Source organism: Carlito syrichta, unplaced genomic scaffold (genome assembly GCF_000164805.1).
Source record: "Carlito syrichta isolate Samal-C Ts95f unplaced genomic scaffold, Tarsius_syrichta-2.0.1 Scaffold313176, whole genome shotgun sequence".
Classification (NCBI taxonomy): domain Eukaryota; kingdom Metazoa; phylum Chordata; class Mammalia; order Primates; family Tarsiidae; genus Carlito; species Carlito syrichta.
In genome coordinates, this window is record NW_007257272.1 from 444,930 (window position 1) to 468,793 (window position 23,864).

General features: G+C 44.8%; 1 protein-coding gene across 2 annotated transcripts; it reads left to right on the top strand.

Moving 5' to 3' along the window:
* Nucleotides 1-1,160: 1,160 nt before the first annotated feature.
* RSPH1 (radial spoke head 1 homolog) lies at nt 1,161-23,351 on the top strand. Of its 2 annotated transcripts, XM_021718631.1 has the most exons (9): nt 1,161-1,299; nt 3,556-3,669; nt 3,769-3,874; nt 11,823-11,913; nt 12,465-12,600; nt 16,637-16,708; nt 19,251-19,410; nt 20,416-20,565; nt 23,138-23,351. In XM_021718631.1, the coding sequence occupies exons 1-9, from the start codon at nt 1,246-1,248 to the stop codon at nt 23,185-23,187; spliced, it is 933 nt and encodes a 310-aa protein (XP_021574306.1). In that variant the 5' UTR covers nt 1,161-1,245; the 3' UTR covers nt 23,188-23,351. The 2 variants fall into 2 exon arrangements, with proteins under 2 accessions (XP_021574306.1, XP_021574307.1); XM_021718632.1 differs by lacking the exon at nt 3,556-3,669 and having other exon boundaries at nt 1,246-1,299.
* Nucleotides 23,352-23,864: the final 513 nt, after the last annotated feature.

Here is a 23,864-nt window from a genome sequence, read left to right on the forward strand (position 1 = left end):
GCTTGGAGCTTAATTGTATATTCAGTAAGTGATGTATTTAGGCCTGAGGACTGGTTAAGATTGTAACCTTCCATATAGCATTTTTTTCTGAGGGAGAAGTCTGCAGGAACTGCGTGCCCTGAAAAATCAGTGGGTTACTCACCACGTGGATCTGGCATCTGTGAAACCAAATCCTGTTTACTCAACCAGTGCTCCCCAGCTCCCATGGTAACAACAAATAACGCACCTTTGCTGTCTGGGATGATGACAGAGGAAATAAAAAGGAGATCAAGAGGCACCTTGAGGAGGTGGAGTGTGCCAGGAGACTAGAGGAAAGCCAGGAGGAGGGTCCTAAGTGCGAGGAATGTGCGCGCGTGTTCGTTTGAGCGCGGATGACAATGTGGGAGTGTGAGGGTGGAAGGGTGCGGGTAGCTAGAGGAGGGTTGCGGAGCTCTGGTTGGGACACTGGAGAGTCGCCGGAGGGAACTGGGACTCACGTCTGGGTCGGGGAGGGATGTCACACCCGAACGGACATCAGTGTGGACCGCATCTGCTAAGATATCAGAGCTGCCTGCTTGAGAATGGAAATGTTTACAAGCAAGAGAAGCGATCTCAGCAGACGAATCTCTGTGACCCGCGAACACCGAAGGACCAGAAGAGCCTAGAAAGCTAAGAAGGGGTGGGCAGCGCCCCCGGAGGGACACAGGAGGCCGAGGGGCGGTGTTGGAGGGGGCAGTGCCCTCTGGAGAGTTGCTCCGGACGCCCCTCTGCGCCCTTGCTCCTGAGGGCGCAGTACCAAGGTTGCTCCACGTTGTGGCGTCGCTGGGCAGACAATCAGAGGGATTCCGGGGGCCAGCGACATGATGTCTAGGTTAGAGAGCTGGTGGGCAGCCGGGTACGGAGCCCGCCAAGGCCCCGCCTCTCCCTCCTCTCGTGCTACGATTGGCGGAGGTGGCGCCGCGTGGCTGTCTATGACAGTAGCCGAGGGTTCCCCCTGGCTCCTTACGCCCCGCCCTCCGGCTCTCCCCTCCCTCTTCTCGGGCGGCGATTAGTCGAGGTGCCCTTACCGTTGCGGTGACAGAACACGAAGGCTGCCAGTGGCTCCTCCTGCGCCGTCCGCCACGCCCCTTCCCTCTGGCCACCTTCCGGGCTGGGGCGGAGGCGGGGCTGGCCGCGTTTCCATGACGACGTCGGACGCGGCGGTCGAGACGACTTGTGCCTACCTGCCAGAGACGCGGCGGCGGGAATCAAGGCTAGGGCGAGACCATGTCGGACCTGGGCTCGGAGGAGTTGGAGGAAGAGGGAGAGAATGATCTTGGGGTGAGAGCGCTTAGTGAGGGAGGGGCTTTCCGGGGTGCACGGCAGCGAGGGACCTTCCAGAGGCCAGGTTTAGAGGGGGGAGGCGTGGAGACCAGAAGACTGAGCCACAGCCGTCCAGGAGGGCCAGCCAGGGACGAGGGCCATGCCAGTCACATCGGGCGCTTAGTCCTAGAAGTTGATGGCGAAAGGTGAAACGCTGTGACGTCTGGTTACCACATCCCTCCTCGTTCTCCCCCCACTTCCATCCCGCCTCCCCTTAAAGGCGAAGATTTCCAAGTGAAAGGCTTTGGACGTTTCCTCCCTGTGTTAGCCCCAATCGAGGCAGATTTCTTGGATGACTGTATCACCCCAAGCTGTCACTATCCTTGAATAATTCATTTCTGTAACTCCAGCGTTAAGATAGATGGAGGGAAGCTACTCTCTGGCAGCCTCCAAGAAATGCTGAGGAGTCACTGGCCTCAGGAGAGGGTTCCTGACGATTCTACCATGTGGGCCTGTACACCCATGTGCTTTCTTCAGTCTCCTCTGAACTGATCCAGGTCGTTAGAATTGTTTCCTAGCTTAGGCAGCAGAGAGAAGGTAAGGGATGTCCATCCAGTGATGTGAGTTGGGCTCTGTGTGTGTGTATTTGCATTACCCAGAGAGTAGTTCCTCTCTCAGTCAGAGGGTAACCACTCCCTGGCTGACAGATTGGGAACTTCAGCTGCTGTGTGTATGGTATTAATGGAAAAATCTAGCATCCCTGCTGTGATGCTGTCAGTGCCTGCTCAGACCTGTTTGCTGGCCCTGGGCACTCATCTTCCAACTCCTACCTCTGGGCTGCTGAAGGTTAGCATCCCTATGCACTGGAACTACCTGGCCAGTACAGAGAGTCATAAATACCTGAAATTGGTCCCGGACCCCCATAGCTAGTGCAAAAAGCAGAACAAACTCTGCAGTGCAATTTGCGCTCTTTGCTGTGCTCACCTGTTCAGCTTCTGCTTCTGGGCGAACCCAACCTGCAACACCTGCCCAGCAAGTTTTCTAGTTTCGTTCCTCAAATGGTCCTACTAAGTTGTAACTTTTCAGTGCCCATAATTTTTAGTTTTAGATCACATTTAGGGTCACTTTAAAGTATTTCACTCTTATTCAGCCCCCCAGCATCTCAGTATTGGGAGGCCTCTTGGACAAGAAGGGGTGTTATGTACATTTTGATTTGCACTAACCCTGAAACAAATCTGTAAGGCCACTAATTTTTACCTTATATTTATTCTAGGCAAGAATTTCTGGGTCAAACTGCTAGGAAAGGGCAAGAATTATACAGATGTTTTTTAAAGAAGTTCTCAATGTAGTGTGTCTGTACTTGTGTTATAATAAGTCTAGATAGATCCAATTCTATTTTTACTTTTTGATTTTTAATATATTTTATTGTATATATTTAAGGTATGCAACATGATGTTATGAGATACCCATGAGATACCAATCATTACTATCTGCTTCAGCCATTTTATTTTTTATGATAGGCATTCTATACAATGTATTAGTTGCTAAGGAACATTTATTTTATGAAGAATCCAAAAATATGGAAATTTTACACTTCTGTCACATTTTGTATTGATTACTTTCAAGATGGATATGTAATCCTTGCAGTATTTGGGCTACGAGTGTTTTAATTGATAGGCAGTTTAAAAATAAGATTCACTAAGTAGATAACAGAATCAAGTACTCCTCAGTGCCCTCCTACCTTCCTCCCTTTTACCAGAAATTCCCTAAAGGGCAAAGGTGTCTTCTGGCCACAGACAGCCCAAGGATCATTTGAAGGAAGAGTTACCTCTCTAAGGACTTTTACCTTTTAAGTCCTGGATTCCTGGATTCCTGGAGGAAGCGAACAGGGAGGTATTTGTGTGGACTTGGGAACTGTCTCATCTGCACGTGCTATTATGCTGTTTCAAGCATATTCCTATAAGGAACACAACTTGGAGTACCTGGCATTTTTCAAAATGGGTTGATATTATTTACAACATAAAAGAATCTCATGATAAATTGCATGCTCAGATGTTGGAGGTGGGGATAGCTATGCCCATGTGCTGGTGTGTGACCATGGTTCAGTACTTCATCTTGCCCAGGCTTGGTTAGCTACCTCACCTATAAGGTGGGACAATTTAGTGTAGCACTGAGGATTGGGAGTCTTCAGTGGACCGCTGTTTATAAAATGCTTAGTACATGATTCATGCTTAATGAATGGGTAGCTGCAGTTATCTCAATTTCCTTTACCAGGAGTATGAGGGAGAGCGGAATGAGGCTGGCGAACGGCACGGACATGGGAAAGCGAGGCTACCTAACGGGGACACCTACGAAGGGAGCTATGAATTTGGTAAAAGACACGGCCAGGTCAGAATCAGTGACTGACTGGTGGTTTCTCTATTTAATACTCTGTTAGTAAATATTATGTTCAGGAATGATATGAATTATATAATCAATGTGTTTCAGGGGATCTACAAATTTAAAAATGGTGCTCGATACATCGGAGAATATGTTAAAAATAAAAAACATGGTCAAGGAACTTTTATATATCCAGATGGATCAAGATATGAAGGTAAAATGTTATTGCAAAGAAAACTTTTGTGTTGCAGAGGGATTCTTTTTCACGTTTTTTATAATTGCACTTGTCTGTGAATACTGAAGTATGAGAAAGTTTAAAGTTCTCCAGATTATTCATTCAATGAGCACAAAGGATATTCTTATGTTTACAGAGTTGATGCAGCATCCAGAAAGCCTTGTAATTAATTAACAAATTTATTATTATTATTTGAGTTGGGATTTCACTCTGTTGCTCAGGCTAGAGTGCAGTGGCACAATCATGGCTCACTGCAGCTTTGACCTGCTGGACTCAAGCATCCTTCCACCTCAGCCTCTCAAGTAGTTGGGACTATAGGTGTGTGCCACCATGCTACTTTTTTTTTTTATTTTTTGTAGTGATGAGGTCTCACCATGTAGCCCAGGCTGATCTCAAACTCCTGGGCTCAAATGCTCTTTCTATTTCAGTCTTCCAAAATGCTGGGATTACAGGCATGTGCCACCATGCCTGGCCAATCTTTTTATTATTAATGGGAAATCTGATTGTCCCTGTGACCAGCTCCCCCTCCACCAACCCCCCAACGTGAGCTCATATACTGGGAGCAAGTGAAAGGGAGGCTGTTGGGCGAGCACAGGCCTTGGGCATTGGTAGGACCCATGGCTTCAGAAGCTCTGCAGTATTCATATCCTTGAAGTTGTCTTTCCTGTTTTCCATTTTCAACCAACCTCTCTTCTGATGGACATATTGTTTCTTTAGATCTAGCATCCTTCAGTGAGAGCTTCTGGTCTGGGAGGCATTATGCCTTGTTGAACCGGCTTTTCCTCTCTCTGTCATAATTCCTTACATGACAACGCTGTGTTTCAGGAAGATTCTTGTTCCTTAATTTCCCAGAACCACACTACTTTCCCCATGTACCATTGTCACATGATGTGACTACAATGCTAGACTAATCCCAAACCTGGAAAGAGAAACAGGTAGGGGAGTAGGTTGTGAGTCTTTAGTAATTGTATGTAAAATTCTGTCTTCTGGGCTTTTTTTCTCCCTGGGAGGAAGTTATCTAGTTTTCATCAGATTTCCAGAAAGATCTGTGACCCCAGCCCTGGACTCTGGTGATAATAGGTGTGACCTTGCATGGGTGGCTTCACCTGTCCTTGCCTCAGCTTTTTCACCTGTAGCACTTAAAATCTTGCCTGATTCATGGTATGTGCTTAGTAAGTGTTGGCTAGGATGGAGATGTACTGTGTGTGGCAGCATCACTTCTTAATGAGGATGATATATTCTTAAAAAGTGTAGCCGGGCTCGGTGGGTGGCTCAGCCTGTAATCCCGCGCCTTTGGGAGGCTGAGGTGAGTGGATTGCCTGAGCCCGCGGGTTCGAGACCCGCCTGGGCAGCGAGACCTCATCTCTACAATAAATCAAAAAATCAGCCGGGCATGGTAGTGCGTGCCTGTAATTCCGGCTACTTGGAAGGCTGAGGTGGAAGGATCGCTGGAGCCCAGCAGGTCGAGGCTGCGGTGGCCGGGAGTGGCCACTGCACTCCAGTCTGGGTGACTGAGTGAGACTCCAACTCAAAAAAAAAAAAAAAAAAAAAAGTGTAAGCGGCCAAGGTTGGTAGCTCAACCTGTAATTCCAGCACTTTGGGAGGATGAGGCGAGTGGATAGCCTGAGCCCACGGGTTCGAGACCAGCCTGGGCAACTTGGCAAGACCTCGTCTCTACAATAAATAAAAAAATTAGCCAGGTGTGGTAGTACCTGCCTGTAGTTCCAGCTACTTGGAAGGCCGAAGTGGAAGGGTTGCCCAAGCCCAGCAGGTTGACACTGGGATGGCCATGAGAGTGCCACTGCACTCCAGTCTGGGTGACAGAGTGAGACTCCAACTCAAAAAAAAAAAAAATGTAAACTACAGTTACTTGCTTTGCTCCTGGATAAAACAGCAACCAGTAATAATAGATGTCAAGTGGAATTCTGCCCAATTCGGAGACTAAGATGGAGAGTGTTAATGCCGTCCTTGTTAGAGATAAATTTTTTGTTTTATTTGCTCCAGAATTACCATCTGCTTTTTAATCAACTTTAACCAATTTAATTTAAGGCTTAATTTAATTCTTTCTAAATCCTTATGTCCTTATGTGCCTAATTTCATTGTTGTCACTTTTGATTATAGTGTAGACATTGATACATTTTGAACAACATATCACTGTCATGGTTCTAACTGATACACACACACACACACACACACACGCACATGTATATATATGATACTCAGGATAAGAGATTTAAGGAATTTTATTACGAAGATTAACTAAAGGGAAAACTGTTTCTCGACTCACAACATCTCTGACACCAAATATATGGATTCTCCATACCAGGTAATTCTCCAGTTCTCTGTAGACACCAACTGGGTTTCCAAGGATTCAACTCAATTCTGACACTACACAGAGTTAGCATGGATCCCAAGGGTTAAGGGCCCAAGTCCCCCACATCTGCCCCACTTCTGATGCCAATCACAAATGTGGGTCCCTGGAGCACCCACACTTCTCTCTGAGTTGCCTACAAATCAGGAGTTCCTACGACCCCCTCCTCAGATTTAATGATTTGCGGCAATGGCTCACAGAACTCAGGGCATGCTTTACTTACTTTTACCAGTTTACTGTAAAGAGAATTATAAAGAATGTAGATGGACAGCCAGATGCAGAGGCACAAAGGACAAGATCCAGAAGTTCTCTCAACACAGGCGCTTCTGTCCCTGTAGAGTTGGTGTCCACCACTCTCCTGATAAATGATACATTTAGCAACCCAGAAGCTCAACATATTTCCTCGTTCAAGAATTATTATGGAATCTAATCTCCTATCCCTTTCCTCTCCTTCCCTGAGGTTAGTGGGGCTGAAAGTTCCAACTTTCTAATCACTTGGTCTTTCTGGTGACCAGCCCCATCTGGAGGCTATCCTAGAGCCCCACCCTAAGTCACCTCATTAGCATAAACTCAGGTGTGATCAAAAAGACATTTCTATCACTAGGAAAATTTCAAGGGTTCTAGGAGCTCTGTGCCAGGAACCACGACTAAAGACCAAATATATTTTTTTATTATGCCACACTAACTTATAAAGCTCATTTGGAAACAGTTGGGAGTTTTGCTTCTCCAGATGACTTCGTATCTTAAAGGGTGCAAGCTACAGTCACTACTCAGAGAGTTCTTCTCTCACTAAAGCTTAAATAAGTGTCTTATTTCACCAAGGCAGTAATAGAAACTGAGGCCAGAAGTTATAGTATTAATTGTATTATAGCTCAGCAAGTCAACAATCTTCCAATCACAAAGTCTAAGTTAATGCACAGCTGAATATTCATAACAGCATATCATAGCTGACTGCCATCATAATAGCCAGGGCAATGTGTTCAGCTCAGGACCCCAAGGCTTGAGGCCCAGCATTGGCCTCCCAGATGCTCAGACAGGTCCAGTTAGGGAACCTAGGAACCAGCAGAAGCTACAGTACTTAGGAAAGGAGCTGGGAGGCATTCCTGTGTCGATAGGTAGAGGCAGGAAGGCAGAGGTGTTTAGAGGTAGTGGGAGATGAGGGTGGGGGGATGAATGGGTGTCAGATTTTGGAGAGGCCTGGACTATATCTAGAGATTCTGAGGTTTGGGATGGGGGGTCAACTGAGGGCTATGAGGTTGGGAAAGGAGAAAGCACATTACTATTCCATGCTGACCTTGTTGCCGGCCATGCAGAACTAATCAAAATGAAGAAGTTTAATGATAAAGACATGGTTTAAAAAAAATGATTGAATACTTGATTAGCTTTTCTGGAAGCTTCCACATGGCAGGAGCTGGAAGAAGAAATGAGCGCCTGACTATTGAGGTGCTTGTGGAGAAGAGAGCATGATTTCGGAATCAGAAAGACACAGATTTTCAGTTCTGTCCTGCTGCCTCCCAACTGTGTACACACAATCTCTCTGCTTTTCGGGTTCTGTGACTGTAAAACCACGTCAGTTATTACATATACTAAATGCTGTGGCAAGTGCAAAGAGCCGGAGTCTGGCACAGAGTGTTTCCCATTAAGTGCTGTCTCCTGCTCCTCTGTGTTTGGCTGACCCTGCAGTGCAAGGAGATGACTTGGCGAGACCCATGGCCAGCATGCACATCGGTCACTGGCTGGCCATTGAGATGGAAGGAGCCTCTCTAAGAACTTTTCATTTTAAATTACCTTTAATCCCCAGAGTGCCAGAGCTGGGAGCTGTGGTGATTCTGGCAGGAGTTGACACCTGGGGACAGCTTTGTGAGCAATGTAGTTCTCTCCCCCAGGAGAACCCAGCCCCACATCAGCCAACCAACTGACCAAGGGTGGGAATTCCTCCTGAGGAGAAATATAGTTAGAAAAAAATATCAGTTGATAAGATCAAGAATGATAACAAAGTATAGGACAAGTGGTGGAAATACCACCCCCAAAAAATTAAGTGCAAATTTAAAACAACAATCAGGCCAGGCGCAATGGCTCAAGCCTGTAATCCCAGCACTTTGGGAGACTGAGGCAAGAGGACTGCTTGAGTCCAGGGGTTTGAGACCAACCTGGGCAAATTTGTGAGACCTTGTTTCTACAATAAATAAAAAAATCAGCCGGGCATGGTAGTGCATGTCTGTAGTTCCAGCTACTTGGAAGACTGAGGTGGAAGGATTGCCTGAACCCAGCAAGTCGAGGCTGTGGTGGCCGTGAGTGTGCCACTGCACTCCAGCCTGGGTGACAGAGTGAGACTCCAACTCAAAAAAAAAAAAGGATAAAGCGATAATCATAAAGTTTGCAAATGTCATTCAGTTCAAAAAAGGAAACTTAACTCATGGTGTCACAGACTTGCCTCAGCAGGTGGCCTTTCTCTGAATTGTTTCTCCCAGTTATGAAGCCTTCCCTATGGTGGCATTAGACTCTACTGGACAGAGTCTCTAACAGGGTTCTTAAATGGGTCAGGACTTTAAAAACATTTGTTCACCAGTCCACACTATAGTGCCCTTCGCAACTTAATTGTTCCCTTTCATTTTTGAAAAATTTCTGCAAAATATATCATGTATTTTTCTTGCCATGATTTCCCCAGAGACCAGCTCACATGGTCAAGAGAAGAGAGCAATAATAATTTTGTCATGGTCTTTTGTTGGGAAGAAACCAAATGAAATAACTGTTTGAGCCGGGGTCTCTTTGCCCCAGGGATGAGTGGAGCAACTCATAGCAACTCACAAAAGTCAATTCTGCACTTCTTTCCCAGCTCCATTTGTAGCCTGAAACTGGCCAAGCTAGGAACATTTGTACTACAGAAATTGGCAAATGCTACAAATCCAGGCACACACTTGCCCCTTAAGAACCGGACAAATCCTCCAGGATCTGCACGTTTTACATGTCCTTATGGACATGCAACTGAAGTAGTTTTTACTGAATTGTCTCAATTTTGGGATTCTCCATCTCTCTTTTTCATGTTGGTTTTGTCACATATCACATCATGGAACCTAATTCTGTGCATCAACTGCTAACGATTGTTACCTTTTTTCTCTTCATGCCTGCTCTTTTCTAAATATTAGGCGAATGCACAAGTTCATAGCGTTTGTTTTCGGAATGACAACACTGCAGTGTTGGGAGTTTGCTTATTGTATATCCTTTGTCATTTGGAGTGACAATGTTGTGCTTGTGAATACACCTCGCATTTTGCAGATTTGAAGAAAGTTGGTGCTATTTGTGGGCTAAAGAAGATGGAGTGTCAAGTGCGGGGGGCGGGGGAAGAGCACTTCCGACATATCCTTCTGTTTGAATTTAGCAGAGGAGTGAAGGCCGCAGAGGCGGCTGGAAGCATTCATGCTGGGCAAGAAAGTGGTTTTGTCATTTCAAAGAGGGCCACTTTGACCTGAGTGATTCTTCATGTCCAAGTAGACCATCAGGCTTTGATGAAGACCATTTATTTATTTATTTATTTATTTTTTTGTGGGTTATTATAACTTTATTTATTTATTTATTTAACTTTTTTTTTTCATTAATCAGTATTTTTTATTATGGTTTTGTGGGGTACAGTTAAGGGTTAGGTGTACAATGACGTTTCATTCAGGCACCCTGTAGATAAGAAGTGTTTTCCCATCCCCCGACAGATATTTGCTACTGTTAATCCCATCCCCCTCCCCCCCATAGTTTCCAGTACCATCAGTCATTTTCTCATAGTATTGCATTGGATGTTCAAGGTCCATTATATGAGTGAGAACATGTGATATTCGGATTTTTGTTTTTGTGAGAGGTCACTCAGTATTATAGACTCTAGTTCCATCCAGGTTGCGGCAAAATGATGAAGACCATTTAAATGCTTTAATCTACGATGATCCATGTCAGGCAATCCGACAATTGTCAAATGTGATGAACTGTGACCAATCATCGTGTGACATTTGCCTTTCATGGGCAAGTGAATAATACTTCCCTTATGCATTAACCCAGTATTCCCCACCTTTGAAAGACCTGCCGTATGCTCCTGATGCTGCTGCCTCGCATGTGCCTCTCCTCAAGGACATGCACTGCCATGTGTACAACTGTTGGTCTGTCTCATAGTGCTCAGGGTGGTGTCATGTTGGTGTCATTGAGGAAATATGGACGAACTCTCTTTGTCAATACTTGTTGGGGTTTGTTCATACAAACGTATATGGATAATTAACATTTTCTTAGTATATTGTGTATTCTTCCATTTCATGTGTAAGTGGATCTGGTTTTGTATAATCCAGAAGCTTATACAAGTTTTGGGGTTCCTGTTGAAGAAAAAATACATATAAAGTTTGTATAAAAGTGAATTTTCATTTGTAATAAAAAATCAAAAATATCAAAATAAATTATTTAAACATAGTATGAGCATCACAGAATTCAAGAAAGTAGCCCTAGTTTTAATGAATGTCTGGCATAGTTCTAGAATAGCCTCTTTGAACACTTCTCCATATGACATTTTTGTAATATTTCTATATTTTCTATAGAGAGAACAGAAAGGTCATTCCTTCTGTTCTCTTTGATCAAAATTTACTTTTTATTATTCACAGTCTAGAAAAGTGGCATTCAGCTTAATGACTTGGTAATATCATGTGAATTTTCAAGGTAGCTCTCAATTTAGGGAAACCGCTATGAAGTTTCTTTCATGTGTGAGCTATAAGGTTTGTAGAGACATGTTGAGTTTTCTAGTGTAGGGATTTGTCTTCAAAACCCTTTGGTCAATGATACTAGTTTGCTGTTGTGCTTGTCATAGTTATGAATTTTATGGTAATTTCAGTATTTCCTACCAAGTCCCTAAGTAGTTAGCAGGAGGTTGTATGGAGGTGAGCAGGCAGGGACACCCAAGTGGGGGAGGAGCAAGCAGAGGCATGGGTCAGCCATGGCGTGGCACCTGGTGGCATGGAGCTGGTGTGCAGGTAGTGCATTGGAGCCAGGTGGTTATGCGGCAAGCAGAGTGCAATGCAGGATGGTGGCTAAGGATGAACCGTCAAAACTCAGAGTTGTTGCTGGATCCCTAAACACTTGCAAGTTCAATGGAGTGTGGTGACTGTGGACCAGGCAGCCTTGGTTGGAATGCTCACTGTGTTCCATCCGACCTGCGAAGCCTTCTTGTCAGGACATGTGGGGTGATGGCCCACGTGCATATATCTCACCGTACCTGTGCCCGATGAGCCCCTAACTCAGCCCTTCCTCAGCTCACTCTCCAACATGACCCAGCACTCCTGCCATCCAGCGCAAGAGGAAGGGGATGGAGAGAAGTTGAAGTAGAAAGAGACAGTGGCTTAGCCAGTGCGGTTAAAGATATCACTCTTCTGAGGGATTTCGTGAGCAGGAGGGCCCACATGTGCAGGAGACCCCAAGGCTATAGCTTCTTTTGCCTTGTAGCAAACCTGCCTCTTTCATTGTTAAGCCTGAGGACACGGTATAGGGCTTCATTCCTTTCTTCTCACTGGCTTGCTTTTGTGTCATCCCTTTCAGGCGAGTGGGCAGATGACCTGAGGCACGGCCATGGTGTGTACTACTACATCAATAATGACACCTACACTGGAGAGTGGTTTGCTCACCAAAGGTTCGGATTCTGTGTTCAGTCCTACGGATGTATGTATGTAATGAGCATGTGATGATGTCTGCAGATTGCATATACTTACTAAGGAGCAGGAGCAGGTGCCGGACAAAAGCCCATTTACCAACTCTGCCAGGCAGTTCAAATCTTTCTGTGGCTTTAAGGCAGGCATTTTGGAGGTGACTTCCTGATGCAGGCTTGTGTAACCAACGTCTCCTCCTCCGTGGGGGTAGAACATGATGGTCCTCCACTGGAAGCCCCAGGGGGTAGAGGGCACAGAAGAACTCTCCAGGAGGCTGAGCCACAGCTCCCAGTAGCTCTGCCTCTTACCTGGGAAAGAGCTGATGTGCCGGAAGCTTGCCTCTGTCCAGCAGGTGAGGCTCATCCTCTGTGCGTCTGTCGCATCTGTCAATGTCCCTTGCTTGGGGTACCTGACTGGACACAGATGCAGAAACCACATCACTTATCAGCCTGCATCCATTTGTGTCTCTGCTATAAACCTGGGAGGTGTTTCACTGTACTGGAACAAAATGCCGTGTATCCCTTATCTTAACCAGGCACGGACAAGGCACCTATTTCTATGCAGAGACGGGCAGTAAGTATGTTGGTACCTGGGTGAACGGACAACAGGAGGGCATGGCCGAACTCATTCACCTGAACCACAGGTACCAGGGCAAGTTCTTGAACAAAAATGTAAGTCATTGGGAAGTGACATCTGTTAATGAAATACTAACCCCCTCCCCCAGCCTGTGCAAATGTGTGAATGGAAAGCACTAAATTCCCAGTGAAACACTTTCCTCGCCTCCAAATGTGGGGAACAGGACAGCTATGCCACTCTCTGAGCCTCTCTGGTACCCACGGAGGATAGCGTTAGGGTGAGGGGAGACTTGGCCTGTGTCCCACTGTCTCTCAGCAGGGTCCTGTTGCGTCATTTAAGATGAGGGGGCATTTTAACCTCGTGTGTGTTCCTTCTTGTTGGTAAATCAGACACCAGATATTTATTTCCTGCAGTTCGACCCCCCAGCTCCCCCGTCGTGCTGCAGGCCAGCTCTCTCAGTCCTGGTAGCAAAGTGCCTGCCCCAGCCTGGAGGCATTCCAGCTCCTAGTCCCCATGGTGGGCTCTTCCTATCTGGAAGACTTGGTGCTTTGCCTGCCCTTCTTGTACAAAGAAGACCTGAATAATTCAGGAGCTCCACTTGGGCAGTCAGGGGAGCTTTGATCAGGGTTGAGCAGAAACTTTCCCTGAAGAGAGAGTTTGCTGAGCAAATTGATGGTGTTACAAGTTGACACAGGAAACGTTTAACTAATTTAATGAGGTCTCCTCAGACTCTCTTCGAACTCACTTTTCACTTACATACAATTTATGCCCTAACCACAGATTTTGCTTTTAGGCTTTATTAAAACAGCACATTCTTCACAAACCTATTCATTATTTTGTAATTCTTAGCAAGATTTTCTTGGGTTCTTTAATGAGGGGTTGGGAAGATGGGTAGAGAGGAAGAGAACTTGATAAAAATCAATCTGAAAGAATCAATAAGTTTATACAGCTTAGACCAGTCTGAAAAATAAGGGTAAAAAATGGAGGCTGGCCAGGCTCGGTGGCTCAGCCTATAATCCCAGCACTTTGGGAGGCCGAGGTGAGTGGATTACCTGAGCCTGCGGGTTCGAGACCTGCCTGGGCAACTTGATGAGACCTCATCTCTACAACAAATCAAAAAATTAGCCGGGCGTGGTAGCACACGCCTGTAGTTCCAGCTACTTGGAAGGCTGAGGCGGAAGGATCGCCGGAGCCCAGCAGGTCGAGGCTGCGGTGGCCGGGAGCGGCCACTGCACTCCAGTCTGGGCGACAGAGTGAGACTCCAACTCAAAAAAAAAAAAAAAATGGAGGCTTTATTCTGCTAGTTAATAAAACACTTTCAATTAATGAGTACATTCCAGTTATAAAACATTTAAACACTAGAATCCTGCCCTGCCTCCTCCCCAAATCCTTCCACACTATTTCTCTGCATCATGTAAACATACCCTTATGCTTATATCTTTTTTTTTTTTTTTTTTTTGAGTTGAAGTCTCACTCCATTGCCCTGACTGGAATTCAGTGGCACGCTCCTGGCCACCACAGCCTCGACCTGCTGGCCTCTGGCGATCCTTCTGCCTCACCTTTCCACGTAGCCGGAGCTACAGGCGCGTGCTACCACACCCGGTTCATTTTTTTTTTTATTGCAGAGATGAGGTCTTGCCAAGTTGCCCGGGCCAGTCTCGAACCTGCAGCCTCAGGCAATTCACTTGCCTCGGCCTCCCAAAGTGCTGGGATTACAGGCTGAGCCACTGAGCCTGGCCTACTTTGGGATTTTAAACATAAATAGGGTTATATTATACCAGGATACAAAATATAAACAAAGATACATCTTTAACATTTTACACATTTGGGAGTATTTATGTAGATTAGATAATGCAAGATAGAAATTATGAGGATTGACATTTTAAATCATGGTTGAACTGCCAATTCAACCTACAGAGCTGTGTCAATTTATACTCTTTTTTCTTTTCTTTTCTCTTTTCTTTTCTTTCCTTTCCGTTTCTTTCGTTTTCAGGCATGATCTTGCTTGTCACCCAGGCTAGAAAGTACAGTGGCCTGGTCATAGCTCACTGCAGCCTTGAACTCCTGGGTTTAAGTGATCCTCCTGCCACAGCCTCCTGAGTATCTAGGGCTACAGGCACATATCACCACCATGCCCAGTTAATTTTTAAGAAATTTTTTGTAGAGATGAAGTTCTCACTGTATTGCCCTGGCTGGTCTCAAACTCCTGGCCCAAGCCTTCCCCCCCTCCTTGGCCTCCCAAAGTCCTGGGATTACAGATGCAAACCACTGCGCCTAGCCCCTCAATTTATACTCTTGTCAGCCGAATATATGAGTCTCGTTATCATATAGTCTCATCAACATTGGTTAGTATCAGTCTTTAACAATCTTGTTGTCTAATCTGATGGGCAAACTATGTTATCTTGTTGTTTAAATGTGTATTTAATGTGAAATTCCCTGAGGTCAAATATCATGTCACACTTTGATTGCTGTTTGTATTTCTTCCTCTGGAAATTACCTCTTCACATTCTTGTGGATAAGTTATCAAAACACACTATAAAGCTTCAATAATTAAAATAGTGTGATACCAAGATAGAGACACACAGACCATTGAAGCAGATTAGAAAGTATAGAGAAAGGCCCAAGTATATAAAATAATGTAACACTTGATAAGAATGTCATTTCAGATTAGTGGAAAAGTGATGGAGAAGAGTCAAGAAATACTGCTAGGAAAACTTGACTTATCATTTGGGAGGAAAATAATAGTCTTTACTTCATATAGATGAAGCTTCTGTTTAGAAGAAATAAAGATTAAAATGTAACCAAGAAAATCCTATGTGGAAAAATATATAGGTGATGAGCTCGTGCCTGTAATCCCAGAATTTTGGGAGGTCAAGGTGGGAAGATCATTTTAGACTAGGAGTTGGAGATCAGCCTAGGCAACATAGCAAGACCCTGTCTCTACAAAAAATAAAAATAAAAAATTAGCTGGGTGTTTGTGGTGCATTTCTGTAGTCCTAGCTACTCAGAGACTGAGGCAAGATTGCTTGGGCCCAGGAGTTGGAGGCTGCACTGAGCTATAATTGCACCACTGCACACCGGTCTAGGCAACAAAGTCAGACCCTGTCTCCAAAAAAAGGAAACAATAGTGTGTTTAGCTTTATAAAAATAACCTCATGTAGATTGGAAAATGCTATAGAAAATTTTAAAAATGAATGACAAGATGGGGAGAAATATTTGGAACACTTAATATGTAATATACCAATCAATGTGACTTAAATGGCCAAAAATCTTGAAAAAACATTCATCCTTACTAATAAATGATCTAGATTAAAATGATGTGATTCTATTTTTAAAAATATAAATAACATTTACAAATACATCAAAATGTTATTGTCCAGAAAACAAAACAAAACAAAACGAGGGTTTGAAGATAGGGGACCTAGGAATGAAATTATCAGAGCCTCATTCTGATCAAATGACATGCATACATTTACCCAAAAATTCTGATGATTTACTCTAAGAAAATATCAAGGGCATATATAAAGTTTTAATTCAAAGTGTGCTCACTATAAGACTTTTTGTCCAAAAAAATCTCAAAAAACAAAAACAACAGCTCAACTATCAGCAATAGTGAGCAAAATAGATTATAATTCATAGATGAAATAAAATACCAGGTTGGCAACTGGTGTTGAAAAAGAATACTTGTGAATATAGGAAGTAGGTCATGCTGTATTTCTAATAAAAAAGAGTATGAGTTAGTATGTGTAACTACGATCAGATTTTTGTTGGAAAAAACTGTATGCTAGCAACAAAGTTACAAAAAATACATCAAAATATTGGTAGTGGTTTTATGTCTATTTCTCTCTCCAGCTGATTTGCTCATGGGTGTTGACTTATTAAAGTTTTTATAATGAATTTAGCGCTTTTATACAGAAGTAAAATGTAAAAGTTAAAAAAAAACAGGACATATACTTTGCAATTTCATCAATCATTAGTTCATAAAATTATTCTTTAATCTGTACTGTACTTTAACCAACTTTATGATCTGGGGTAGGTTTTATGGTGGTAAAATTTGTGGAGCATTTTTTGTTTTCTGCTGTGTTTTGACACTTAGGAGTGAAGTACCTCTTGGTTTCTCTTTGCTCATAGCCTGTTGGCCCTGGAAAGTATGTATTTGACATTGGATGTGAGCAGCATGGTGAATATCGTTTAACAGACACGGTAAGTTGCAGAGAATATATCATACTCTGCATTTGTAAGCAAAGGAGCTGCTCAGATACAGAAATCCTACAAGGCTAGAGGCAGACGACCTAAAAGTTACACAACTCTTGGGAATTTTCACATTTTCATTTTCCTTGTTTGCATGTGTTAGTTCTGAACTTAATTGCCACGTCACTCTAGATGGTCTATTGCTCCCTCTTGAGTGGCCTGGGCCTGGGCCTCCCCCAGGGCATACCCACCCTCAACTTAAACAACAGAAATGTATTCTCTCACAGTGCTGGAGGCAGGAAGTCCAAGATCAATGGGGATGCTTCCTTCAGAGGCTGGGAGGGAGAATCTGCCTCAGGCCTCTCTCCTTGGCCTGCAGATGCCTGTCTTCTGCCTGTCACTTCACACCATCCTCCCTCTGTTCACATCTGTTTCAGTGTCCAAATTTCCCCTTTTTATGAGGATATCAGTAATATTGGATGAGGGCCCATCCTAATGACCTCATTTCAACTTGATTATCTTTGTAAAGACCCCATCTCCAAATAAAGTCACATTCTGAGGTATTGGGGGTTGGGGCTTCAACATATCTTTTTTAGGGAGACACGGTTCAGCTCATTACATTGAGGAAACACACTCCAAGACCTTGAGATGTGCACACAAGGTTTATTGTGAGCTGGAATTACCCTTCAAGGTTTCCTGATGGAGGCAAGGACCTGAGACCCCCACTGGACCCAGCAGTGCATGTAGGCTGCCACGGATGGGAGTGTGAAACCTGAGGCCCCGCAGCAGAGGACAGTTGCCTGGGAGGGACTCAGTTATGAGCAGTCAGCTGCCAGCACTCCCAGTAGCTGGAGGAACGAGCATCTGCTGTTCGTGGAGATCTACCCGCACATCACAGCGCCAGATGGCAGATACTCCTGGGAGGATGTTCTCAGAGCCTGGTCCCTGAGCCAGCATCATCAGCTTCACGTGGGAATCCTTTAGAAATGCAGACTGTGGGGCCCCATCCCAGACCTACTGAGCCAGAAATTCTGGGGTGGGGCCAGCGAGCTGTGTTTCAACAGGCCTTCCAGGTGATTCTGATGCACGCCAAGTTTGAGCACCACTGTCCTGCGGCATTGGTGTCTCCCTTCATGGGCGATGAAACTCGGAGATGTTGATACCTGGTAGACTATTTCTCAGTGGCTCAATAGATGTACTAGGCAGATACCTGTCACTCTTTGTCATAGATATTATCACTTATGTGACAGTGAAGTTTTTCATATTTATAGGGTTGATGCTCAGATCTTTGGAATTTTGTGATAGTCACAAAACTGAGAAGTAGAGAAATGTGCTTGGCAAAATTGGCATATGTTGTTTGTTTATGATTGTTGGCATCGTTCATTATTAGAAAGGGTTCCACATTCAAAATTGATGCGGTGTCATTCTGCTTTCATGGTATTTTCTTTTTCCCTCATAATCCTTGACACTAACTTTCGTGTTTACGTACCGCCATATATATTGACATCTTTGGAAGTTCTTAGACCTTTTCTGTACTGATGTCTCTTTTATTGTTTATATAAAGGATAATATAAATAATTATGTTTATTTTAAGGTCAATATAAGTATAGTTATAGAATATTAAAACTGTTTATATTAGATCTAGAAAATGTGACTGAACAATTGAAAAGGCCATTTGGTCTTGGCCCTTCCTTTGCTTTTCAGGTGGCTGGGACGTACTAAGTCTGACAGCCTTTCATGGCATCCAGTAGAAAAATCTTGAGTCCAGCATTATACTGCAAATTTCACTTCTCTCACCCTAGCTCTTTCAAGATTCATTTTCAACCCTTAGATTATACTGTAGGTAATTGGCAACTGGTCTGATCATGAGTGGAGTCAGGAAAAGGCTCAAATGCAAGTCAAAACCTGACCTTCCTCCCCTCACTTTTTTTTTTTTTTGAGTTGGAGTTTCACTCCGTCACCCAGACTGGAGTGCAGTGGCTGTTCCCGGTCACCGCAGCCTCGACCCACTGGGCTCTGGCGATCCTTCCGCCTCAGCCTTCCGAGTAGTCGGAATTACAGGCGCGTGCTACCACGCCCGGCTGATTTTTTATTTATTGTAGAGATGAGGTCTCGCTGCCCCGGAGGGTCTTGAACCCGCGGGCTCAGGCAATCCACTCACCTTAGCCTCCCAAAGGCGTGGGATTACAGGCTGAGCCACCGAGCCCGGCCTCACTTTTTTTTTTAAGTTGGGGTCCCACTCTGTCGCTCAGGCCACCACAGCCTCCACCTGCTGGGCTCAGGTGATTCATCCACCTCAGCCTTCCAAGTAGCTGGAACTATAGGCGTGCCACCACGCCTGGCTAATTTTTTTGATTTATTGTAGAGAAGAGGTCTCGCCAAGTTGCCCAGACTAGTCTCAAACCCATGGAATCAGGCAATCCTCTCACCTCAGCCTCCCAAAGTGCTGGGATATAGGCGTGGGTCACTGCACCCAGCCTCCCCTCACTTTTAATATTCCAGACCAAGATTACACAAATGTTGGTAAGTTTACTTTTTTTTGCACTTAAAATAGGAAAGAGGAGAAGAGGAAGAGGAGGAGGAAGCATTAGTAACTGTCATTCCAAAATGGAAAGCTACCAAAATCACGGAGTTAGCCTTTTGGACACCAACCCTCCCTGAGGAACTGATGCCCACAGATAGACCTGGCCAAGAAGAGACTCCGGGAGCTGAGGGTATGGGGTGCCTCGGGCTGTGGGACTCAGGGTGTGGGGTACCTTGGGCTATCAGAGTTGTGGACATTCCGTTCTCAGGCTGGTTATAGGTTGGACTCTCTGGGAACCAGACACTGGGATATCATTAGGAAGAGCCTTTGGGTTCGGACACTTCTGGGGAATGGAGTGGAGGGGACAGAAATGGGATTGCTTGGTCAGACAGTGAGGCAGACCCTCAACAACCTTGGTTGATTCCATGGGGAGCCCAAGAACTAAAATGTCCATTGCATCCTGTGGGACCTTTGTCCCTTCACTTGGTCAGTGACCGGATGTGGGTGTGACCTCAGGCTAGTGCTGACAGCAGCTGGGGGACAATCCTTCCTTGAAGGCTCAGGCAGCACTTTTCCACGTCCACCCTAGTAGTCTTCCTGAGCAGCTGTTAATTTGAATTGCCTGAGCCCACGGGTTTGAGACCAGTCTGGGTAGAAAGTTGAAGGTGGTTATTCTGGGTGAGAGTCCTTCCATTGCAAGTGGCTGGACGCCAACTCAAGGTGGCCTAAGTGAGGTAACAGTCATGCTGCTAATAATATATCGGTCCATAGAACTGGAAAGGGCATCGAGACACCTTCTCGGGTGTGGCCAGGCCACTCTCCACTTCCTCACCTCTGTCCTCAATTGCCTTGTCTTCCCTGGCCGGCATTCTCTTCTCTTTGGAGACATTACCAAATTGTTATCCAATCAGCTCAAGAACCAAAGGGCCAGAGAGTTATCTTCCCCAATAGTCTCATCTAAACCCTTGGGAATCAGAGTTATCAGACCAAGGGTACCCATCGCTCAACCTTTCACTACAGCAGGGCCTGAGCTGCTATGTTGGCCAGGCCTGGGCTGTGCTAGGTGGATGTGGAGCTGGGAAAAGCGAGATACTGCCATCAGGTGGAGGAGGTTGGGGCTGGGCAGCCCAGGGGCAGACTCCCAGACTCCATTCTGTTCATGTCCTCAGTCTTCTCGTCCTTTGTTTTATCTCAGGCATAGGAGAAGTTGGGGAGGAAGCCCAGGGTCTGATGGAGGGTTCCGAGGGCGACATGGAGATGCGGGCTGCAGATGAAGACGCATATGGCCTCAAGGACGAGAGCCGGGATAATGGGCGAGATGAATTCCGCTCTGACGGCGACCTTGGTGAGGATGCGGTCCATGCACAGCGAGGGGTGCGAGAGTGAAGTGAGCCTTGTACACACTGGGACGCGCCATGGGATTCTTCTCCTCCCATCCAGGTCTTAACTTGGGCCAGATTCCAGGGACTCAGGGAAGGTTTCAGAAGCCCCACTGCGAGCTTCTCATAGGTCCTTCTGCAAGCCTGAGAGTGGCAGGGAACAGCCTGAGTGTGTGGAAGTTCACCAGCGGTAACAGGAGGGCAGGCCCCAGGCTTCCCTCCTATTAGAAACGTAGAACTTGGCTCTATTTTATTACATGATTTTTACCAGGGCTAAGTCACTGGAGTATGGTAAAGGGCTAACAATGCTGGGAACTAGGTCTTTTTAAGTGGTTGCAATGCAAGATGAATTAAGAAGCTTCCACCTCTGCCAAGTCATAGGGGCAGGGATTTGACCTCACGTTGGACTGAAACATCAAGTTCCTGGAATCTAAAAATCTTTCCTCAAGTGCTTGTGAGCACTGTGAGAAAGCTCAGAGAGAGGAGTCTCTTCTCTTGACCCAATTTCTCATATCTGATTTAAAGCAGATGTCCTAGTTGTAAGAGAAGAGGCGGTCTGGGAACAGCTTGGGCATGATGGACCATCTGCTCCTGCGTGGCTCCAAACCACAGTCACTGGGTTTGGGGCCCATTCAATTTGGTTTGTCTTTGTTATAAATTCAGAATATATTTTCCATTCCTTTGAAGATAATATCTGAAATAATGAAATCACATAAAACAGTTTTTGATGTAAATATTTTAAACACACATAGTTAGACTTTTGTTAGCTATAATAACCCTGAATCCTATAAGGATGCATCAGAGAAGTGTGATTTGACTGTGTGGTGTTGTGGTTGAGCATGGAAACCTGGCTTTATGTGTTAGTGTCCACTTTGCCTGTCTCATTTGCATAAGGTAGGCAAAATGCTAAGGTAGGTAGGATAGCCACAGGATTCTGTGAGGATTGTGTGGCTGACGTATGCACAACACTTAGAGCAGCACACAGCCACATGCATAGACACAGGTCCTTAGTAGCAGGGGAGCATGGCCCGAGAGGTGACACTGGGTTCGAGCCGTGGGTGTGGGATTGAGAGTTAGGTCTCTTACCTCCAGAGCCTAACAGAAAGTTGGAGCAGAGGAACGGGTGACTCCACCTCAGTTCAGCAGGGATGTGTTATGATGTAACAGGAAAGATGATGACTCATCTGAGGCTGGACCAGGAAACTCCAGGGGAGTTGAGAAGGCTGAGAGGTGACAAGGAGTGGGTAAAACCAGGAAGGAAATTCCAGACAAAGAGCAGAGTCTGATGCCAGAGACCATGGCACTGGGGAGGTCGGCCCCTTTCCCCTGGGTCCTTTCTTGATATCATGTGACAGAGTTTGAACCTGATCCTGAGTGTGATAGGACAGGGGCCTCTCTGAGGCCCCTGTCTGCATCAGGTTAGCTCTCCAAGCTCCTCTGGGGCAATGAGGATGGGTGTCCTGGGCTGGGTAAAACAGAGGTAAGACCTCAACCACCCAGAAACTTGGAAGGGGAGAGAAAGGAAGGGGAGGTATGAGGAGGAAGAATCCCTAGAACCAGATTGGAAGAGAGTAGACCAAGTGGGTGACATACAGTACCAGTGGGCATCTGAGACTGCAGCCATGGACAGAAGGAACATCACCTGAACTCAGTGGTTTTGGCCTCCAAGGGACATTTGGCAATGACTGGAGACTTAAGGGACTGGTGAGGGGGTGCTACTGGCATCTTCCTGGGTAGAGGCCAGAGATGCTGCTAATCATCCTACAATGCATAGGATAGCCCTCACAGCAAAGGATTATCCACTCCAAAATGCCAGCGGTGCCTCCAATGAAAAGTGGACTCAATAAAAAAATGGGCTTAGTAGGCAAAATGTTTTATTACAATAAAAGAAATGCAGCAGAGCATGGAGGCTCATGCCTGTAATCCTAGCACTTTGGGGGCCAAGGTGAAAGAATTGCTTGAGCCTAGGAATTTGAGACCAACCTGGGCAAGTGAGACCTTGTCTGTACAACAAAAAAAAAAGGAAATAAATAAATAAAATAAAATAATAAAAATTCAAGATCTATTTATCATCAATCTCACATTGCATTAGAGATTCACCCTACTAATTTCTTCTTTAACATAGCCAACAGTGAGAATTTTAGAGTTTACTTAACAATAAAAACTCCTTCTGAATTTCATAAATCATTTAAGTATGGCATTTTATAAGAATGTAGCAAACTCCTGCTTGTCTTTTAATTAATATAAGGGTCTAACAGTTATATGTTTCATCCATAGAGTTGGCTGTTTTGAACAGGATATGCAGACATAATTATTAATATTAGATGAATAGTCCTGTCTTAGCATTTACTTTGAGTATGTCTTTTGAAAAGAAAAACTATAAAAATCTATATAAGATAAAATTTAACATTTCATTTTTGCCTGATATTAATAAATGCCTAATAGTTACAATAATTTTTGCCACAAAAGCTCTGTTAAAGAATTTTAAAATAGAACAAAGTAAATAAAGACTATATTCATGTTTCCTTTTTCTCCTAGGAAATACTAATTTCGAAGAAGAAACTAGACAATCAGACATACAGGATTAAGATGAAGCCAGCAGGAAGAATAGAATACTGTTTCATAAAAATACTTCTGCCAGTTGGAGAGTTAATAATCTTTAGTGTAGAGGTATTAATCTTTCTCACTTAGTTGTGCATTCAGTTGGTTTACAATTGCAAATAAATCTCTTTATTATCTTTTGTTTCTAAAATAGCTTTTGCTTCAAGTTCTTTAAACTGGGAGTTACTGGGTTGCTTTGCCATGGTTTTCAGTGGGATTTTCTCCTTGGATAAAGAAAACTATGACTCTGCAGAAGATGGTTGGTGGAGGTAGGCTTCTGGCTAAGTGAGGAGAGCAATTCTTACTAAAACTTCTCAACTTTCCCTCAGGAGAGCTAGGAAGCACTAGGAAATAAGGATTACTATGTGCAGCTCTCAAACAACACAACACGATAAGCACACTGGAGAATAGTGTTCCCTATCACACTCCATCTCAGTGTGGATTTCAGGTGCCCTGATGGAGTCCCTGCAGGTGGCCAAGGAGAAGGGCTGCCCACAGATAAGGTGTACTGTGCATACCCTTCAGTTCCTTTGTGTGCTGGAGATGCATTCAGGCCATGGGCTCCACAGCACTAGGACAGACCCGTGGTTTCTGGGGTTCAGCCACGATCTTTCAGGAGCCCTAACTTCCCATCTGGCAGTCTACCCCTCACTTGTCCTCATTT

What these genes read in the sequence shown, in the direction of transcription:
- RSPH1 (XM_021718631.1), top strand. Translation starts at nt 1,246, where the DNA reads ATGTCGGACCTGGGCTCGGAGGAGTTGGAGGAAGAGGGAGAGAATGAT. An exon ending in GAGTGGTTTGCTCACCAAAG is followed by an intron (nt 11,914 to 12,464) that starts GTTCGGATTCTG and finishes TATCTTAACCAG; the next exon opens with GCACGGACAAGGCACCTATT. An exon ending in CCGCTCTGACGGCGACCTTG is followed by an intron (nt 20,566 to 23,137) that starts GTGAGGATGCGG and finishes TTTTTCTCCTAG; the next exon opens with GAAATACTAATTTCGAAGAA.